The 7,415-nt window shown below is 42.4% G+C and overlaps 1 protein-coding gene across 1 annotated transcript in view; it reads right to left on the bottom strand.

Moving 5' to 3' along the window:
• Window positions 1-5,486: 5,486 nt before the first annotated feature.
• The window catches only part of tnk2a (tyrosine kinase, non-receptor, 2a), a gene marked incomplete at its 5' end in the record, with an annotated part of 10,427 nt that continues 8,498 nt past the window's right edge, over window positions 5,487-7,415 (bottom strand). Inside the window, 4 exons of the mRNA XM_083670590.1 lie at window positions 5,487-6,273; window positions 6,592-6,719; window positions 6,941-7,036; window positions 7,183-7,321. Coding sequence (XP_083526716.1) covers window positions 6,267-6,273; window positions 6,592-6,719; window positions 6,941-7,036; window positions 7,183-7,321 — 370 coding nt within the window. The 3' untranslated portion in view covers window positions 5,487-6,266. The remainder of the gene's footprint in view (window positions 6,274-6,591; window positions 6,720-6,940; window positions 7,037-7,182; window positions 7,322-7,415) is intronic.

Below are 7,415 nucleotides of genomic sequence, written 5' to 3'. Positions count from 1 at the left end.
TTGCTCGCTAAAATGTTTAACATTTATTTTTGTAAGGAAGCGTGGAGCAGATTTGTTTTACCCTTTCATCTCTAATAAAGGCTATCGGACAGTGATTACTGATGTCATAAGCAAAAACACCACTGGCTATATATTTATAAGGTCTATTTGGTAGGATGATGTCTAGCAGGGTGGCTTTATCTGGACGTTGGGCCGTGTTGGTTTTGAGATTAACTGTGATAGTTGTAAACCATCGCATAGGTATTTGATTTTATCTGAGGTTTGAGACAACCAGTCTAGGATAAAATCACCTATTATTACTACTTCAGAATGTACATAGGAGGATAGATAGGTTAACAAGGGCACTATGATGAGCAGATGGTGGGTGATACTCCTATCACACACAACTTAGAGTTATTTCCAAAACACACACTAAGGACTAAACATTCATATTGATTTGGGACAGTGGAGGACAGCAGAACAGATGCAGTAAAACAGTTTTTGGCAAAAATAGCCACACCTCCTCCTCTCCCTTCTCTTTCTGTCCTAAATATGGTATAGCCATTTAAGGACACATCATTCTCAGACACTGACAAATTTAGCCATGTTTCAGAGATCATAACAATGTCAGGGTTTGCCTGTTAGGCTTCTGGCATTTAAATGTAGTAGTCCAAGCCCAGTGTTTCTAGAGGCGTAGGCCACTTTGCTAGCCTGTGCTGAAACAGGTTTTATTGGTAGTCAGGGAGAGAGGTGCTGGCGAGACTGACGTGGCCAGCCGCACACTGGAGGCCTCTGAGCAGATGTGGGTGACTTAGCGGGTGAGGCAGGGGGTGATGTTAACAGACAGCTCAAAGAGGCACACATTATTTTATTGGTCGACTGTGAACTGCATTTGTGTCATGTGTGCAGTCCGGCAGTGCCAATTATGTGTTGGCTTTGAATGTATGATGACTTTGTGTGAAGTAAATACTGTAGGCTAAAGGCTTCCTGTTTGGATAATGTGCTAATTTTATTTGGTAACACTTTATTTTCGTGAACACATACAGTATTAGGCACTAATTTGTAGGTTGTAAGTATTTGCTTCCTACCAAACCCCTCAAGACACCCCCCCCCCCCCACACACACACACCCACACAACAAGTAATTGACCTATAAGCTACTTCTTAAACACGTATAAGCTACAAACTAGTGCCTTATAAGTGTTACCCATACTAAAGTGTTACCTTTTATTTTTTGCTAATCTGATGCTGTTGTGTATTTTGTGGAATTGCATTTGTGCCGACTTTGGGGGAAAATGTAGTAATTTCCTGGGTCTTGTCATTTAATTTTTTCAGGAAATGTAAAAAGTGATCCCGGGACAGTCAACTTACACACAATGCACACACACACACACACACACACACACACACACACACACACACACACACACACACACACACACACACACACACACACACACACACACACACACACACACACAACCGGGTATCTACACTAATCCCTACTGTATAGTGATGATGACACACACACAATTTACACACGTGCAAGTCACACACACACACACACACTGCTGGAAAAATTTCAAAGATTTAATTTGATAAAAAAAAAGAAAAAATGAACGACTCGAAGTGATCAATAATGAAGGACCAGACGTTAGATCTTTAGAGTACAAGATTATGTTTTTATTGCCAAAACAGGCGCAAACAAAACAGGCACAAAAGCAGCAGACAAGACAAGTGCCTGGGAGAAAGTTCTGGATCAGCCATTTCTCAAAGTATAATTCTCCTGTGCATTAACAGTTATACCTGGTTCTACGTCAGATTTAGCGTTGTACTGATTGGTCTTTTCTTCTGTGATGAATCAAAATCAGCCTATCATATTAGAACACTGTAAAAGGGTTTGGGTTTCAAATCAACAGTGAGATGTTTACATCAATTTCTTGCAGGGTATGAAGTTACGTGCAGATGTCAGACCTTGACCAAATAATGAGCTACTTCTTCTCCCCATCTCATCTTCCCCCGTGGACCACAAACTCTCTGGGTCCCATGAGATAACATGAAGGAGTAAAACTCTTCTCTAATTCATGCTGGACACCTGCATATGACTTCACATTCACAGACAGACAAGAGGCTGCGTTATGTTAACTTACGTTAACTATATAGTTGAAGCAAAATATGTCGACCAGAGCAATAATATTCAAACACACCAAAGTCAGAATCACTAAAGCCCTGTGTCTATATTCTAGGCCTTTATGGCCTTTCAATGGCTGCGGGGGCACCTTTACCTAAACTTGACCTATGACCTCTTTTGCCTACCCTTCAATAACAACAGTATCCGAGAATGTACACACACCACATACAACATAACAACAACATACATTACAATCACTTTTATCAATCCAATTAAAAGGGCATGCATTACGTCAGCTGGACAATCAATAAACAAATCTATTAACCAATTGATCAATAAGGCAGACCTAATCTAATCATTGCTCTCTGAGGTGGAGCAGCCACAGATGAGACCTCAATAACGATCACTTCAAAAAGTTTTCCACTTGATTGTCTGTCGGCTAAATGAGTCTGATATTGAGCCTAGGAAGAGATTTTATTAGGAGATAAATACGGACCGCACCCTCACACATACACAGAAACATTGTTCATTGCTGCCCAGAATTCCCTTGTCTTCATGCTTTTTACATCATATGGTACAACAACTTTTTTGATGAAAAGTAAAAATCAGTAGTCGTGAAACCCCTAACACACACACACACACACACACACACACACACACACACACACACACACACACACACACACACACACACACACACACACACACACACACACACCACACACCACACACACACACCACACACATACTATAGGTACACAGAGAAGCACTCACTGACACTCACTATCTCTCAAAAACAGACACACACACATTTTAATACTTTATTTGGGTTCACAGTAAAGCATTACATTACAAAATATAATAAAGGTTACACAGATAATCATGGATACAAGCAGCACCGTCTTCGTCACACAGCTAAGCTTGCCACAACAGCTGACACAGAACAGTATCTTGCAAGCTGCTTGGCTTTTTTCTTTGGGATGTCAGTATTACTAGCTGACACCTGAAGCCAAGGCCACTAATAAGTGTGACTAGATACTGTATTTTAACAGTTTTGTAGAAAAAGCTTCCTCCTAAAGATCGAATGAGTAGCCTACTTTTAATATGGTCACCTCCTCACACACATACACACACACAAAGGCTGGGAATGTGAGTTCAGTCCAATGCATCATCCAGCCCTCCTGAGGCTTATTGATGGATATGGCATAGAGCGTAAATAGATGGGAGGTCACAGGGTGTGTTTGTGTGTGTGGGGGTCATTTGTATCTATACAGGAGACCAAAGAACTAATCATACTGTATAACAATGATGATGCACACACTACTTACAAACATACACACACAAGCACCTGCACACACTCACGCACGCACGCACACAAACACACACACACACACCATCTGATACAGAGCAGAAATCCCATAGTAAAGCTAAGTGTGCAGAGTGTGTGAGTTTGACAGGTAGCATTGCTTACCCGTGCTGAGCAAACAGAGGAACAGTGCTGAACTGCTGTCAAGGGATCGCAGACCAATGGCACCAACACACATGCACACACGCACGCACACTCACACGCACGCACACACACATCATCTGTGTGTGTGTGTGTGTGTGTGTATATGTGTGAGAGACAGAGAGACTTAGAGTGAGAGAGAAGATAAACATGATACAACCTCATAACACGAGTGCTGAGGTGAGAAATGATCCAAAACTGTTTATTATAAAACAAATATGGACTCATTTTCATATGAGCTGCTTTTCTGTTCTCCTGCAGTCAGCATCACATACAACAACCTGACAATGAGCTTACAACAATCACTGAGCAAGAGACCAAACACACACACACACACACACACACACACACACACACACACACACACACACACACACACACACACACACACACACACACACACACACACACACACACACACACACCCTGCAGTAGCTGGACTGAGGGGAAGGTCTATAATGTGGCATATGATTGCTTCAGCATGCGTTCATGATTATCATTCTTCACCAATGTACCAATAATACCCTACAGCAGGGGTGCCCAATACGTCGATTACGATCGACCGGTCGATCGCGAGAGTAGTGCGTGTCGATCGCGTGACATTAAAAAAATCACGTGGTATTAGGACTCGATTTTTTTTTTACGACGGACATTTGTGCTTCAGCACGGTACGAGGCAATTAAGCCAGTGTGAGTGCGCCACTTGATTGACGTACAATGCGGCCAGTCTGAGATCGCTTCTCTTCTACGGGTCACGTGTCACCATGCATTCGCATGTATATATTTCGCAATATATATTTCGCATTTTTTAATGTAGGTAGATCATTTTGACCTGGTCATTTTGAAAGTAGCTCGCAAGCCGAAAAAGTGTGGGCACCCCTGCCCTACAGTATTTCCTATAGTACACTCGTAGTTACCAATGTGGTACACTATTTTAATTACACTGGGATTCTAAGTAGTGCACCACGGGGTCTATTCTCATTTCCTTGCGCACCACCTTACGCGGATCTGTGCTTACGCACAAAATGTGTGTGAAACAGCAAATAATACTGCAACCCTTATCTGTGGTAGTACATTTCACTTGTTAGTGGTCTCGGTCATTTAGCCTACCTGGAGAGGGTCAGTTGCTATTAAATAGGCTAAAAGTACTGTATATAAGTGATCATATTTAATACATGTATCGTAATTTTTGCTCACCAATTAGAAAGAATGGCCATGCTGATGGAGGGAATCCAGTCCAAAAATAACAGAATACATATAGTTCAAAGTTGTATTGTCATATTACTGTATGCACTGGGATACAGTAGAGGTTATAGTAGCCAACAATTCTTACTCACAAGCCTGGATTGATTGATAAAATCTAAATCAAAATAAAGGTTTTATAGCCATAGGACATAGGAATTCCTCAGACAAATCTATTTTGAATCGAACTCATAGATGATTTCTCCAGTGTGGAATGCACTTAAAGTCTGGAATGCCTACTTGGCACGGTACACACGCACCTTGTCAAAATGGGAATACCAAATCATGGAGCCAGAAGTGTGTGAAAAGCGCAGAGCACAAGGAAATTCAAATAGACCCCTACATGTGTATAAGGGGTCATTTCAGACACGTTATACATTGTTATTCATTGTCATCATTATGATTTATCATTCACATTATTCTGTCCAGCAGTAGATCTGTCCTTCAAGGAAATACCTGTCTGTCGGTCTGTACAATACAATATAATATCTGTGCAAAACACTACATATCTCATATGTCCCTGATCTTATAGTCAGTATACACACACACACACACACACACACACACACACACACACACACACACACACACACACACACACACTAACTATCATACATTACAATGGGATTTAAGCTAACCAGCGGCATTATAAATGATTATTAAATATTGTTAAAACAATAAATATCAATATGACAAGTACAGTGTATTGATATGAATCTCAGTAGTATGTTATTATTATTACAATTATTATTATAACTAATGATAAACATGCATGAGTGGTCCTAGAGAGGCTGATATGCCAGGGGAGGCATGGGAATGGGATGTCAGAATATATTAGGGGAGGCTGGTGGAGGTAGAAATCCATTTCATGAATATCCAATGAGCTCATCCTCCAATTCCAAATATACTCTGCGACCCAGTTCCCCAAAGTGTTCACTCATGTAGGAAACATGGTGGAAACCTCCCCAACTGCAATCTTCTGGTCAAAATGTCGATACTGTCAGTCGACAATATCAACCTTTTGGCCAATACTGTCTCTTATTAAGGTTATTAAGACAGGTACAGTGCCCGTGTTTCATCACTACGATTGAGGCCCTCCTCTAAAATGATTAATAGAGAACAAGGGTCATGTTTGGTAGGGCACATCGTAGGAAAATGTTTTGTTGCAGAAAAAAACAAAAATCTGTGTTTTTAATGGCCACAACAGATAGTACCTCCACCATGTCTAAACATTTTCTGCTGCTTCGGGCCAGCTGAACACGCCCAAGGTCTGTGGTGAAAAGTTTAGATCTCTTGTTTCTGTGGGGTCAGAAGTGCTGGGGCCTGGGCTTAGTCACCATAGCAACGCATGGTTAGTAGTCCCAGTCAGTGGTCCTGTGGATCTGTGAGGCTCCACTCGTCAACAGTCTTCACTGTCTGAGAGAGAGAGGGAGGGAGAGAGATAGAGAGTGTATTGATGGGTCCCATGTTGTTGCCATTTCAGTTCCTGCAGCCTTGCTGAGATTCCTGTTACTGCTACAGGTTAATATTGCTCAGGAGGAACCAGTTTAGCTGCCATGGAATTGTGTGACAAGGTTCTACAAGCTTCGTAATGCTTTTTGTTTGGAAACACAATGGTCAAAATGAACACAGAATACATATTATACAGTACATATCAGTATCAGTAACACAGAAACACAGACACATACACATGTTTGTGTGTGTGTGCGTGTGTGGGTGTACTTCACTGCAGACCTGTTGCGGTGAGGTCCGTATGTGTCCAGTATGAGGGTGCTGGCCTGTTCTAGGTTCCACTGGCAGCGCTCTAGAACGTCTTGGCACTCTGCTCTAGAACGCAGACCTAGACGGAACAGCTGCTCAACCTGCTCCACAGAGAGAGAGACAAGTGAGGACCCAACTACCACAGCAACTGTTTACTTGTAGGTGTGTGGCTGATACCTACATGTATATGTATGTGTGTAACTTAAGTGTGTATGGTGCGGTGTGTGTGTGTGTGTGTGTGCGCGTGCGTGTGTGTGTGTGTGTGCGTGTGTGTGTGTGTGTGTGTGTGTGTGTGTGTGTGTGTGTGTGTGTGTGTCCACACCTGCAGATGGTGAACTGCCTGTGGGATACTCCACTTGTGGATTTGAAGAACTGTCTCACACTCCTCTACTGTCACACCATGCACTGCACCCTGCACCTACAATACACACACACACACACACACCACTCTGCTATCACACACACTGAGTACATTTTGATAATTGGAGAATTTAATGTAGAGGTTCACTCCCTCTCTGTCTTTCTCTCTCTCTCTCTCTCTCTCTCTCTCTCTCTCTCTCTCACCTGTGTGATGCTGTTCTCATGCTGCAAGCTGGGACCTGGAGTCCTGCCGTTGTTGTTGTTGTTGTAGGAGGAGTTTGGCTTGGCCCCGCCTGGCTGCTGTTGCATCATGGGCCTGACGGCGGCCATGTTGGCACCGTACCTGTACCAGGTGGTCAGGGAGAGGATTTAAGAGATAACAATGACATACTTAAAACCCTGTTCACTTGACGACAACCACACCCAATCTCAATTTG

Source organism: Argentina silus, assembly GCF_951799395.1.
Source record: "Argentina silus genome assembly, chromosome: 1".
NCBI classification, from domain to species: Eukaryota; Metazoa; Chordata; class Actinopteri; order Argentiniformes; family Argentinidae; genus Argentina; species Argentina silus.
Note: the sequence above shows the minus strand (reverse complement) of the source record. Positions and strands in the feature narration are given on the sequence as shown.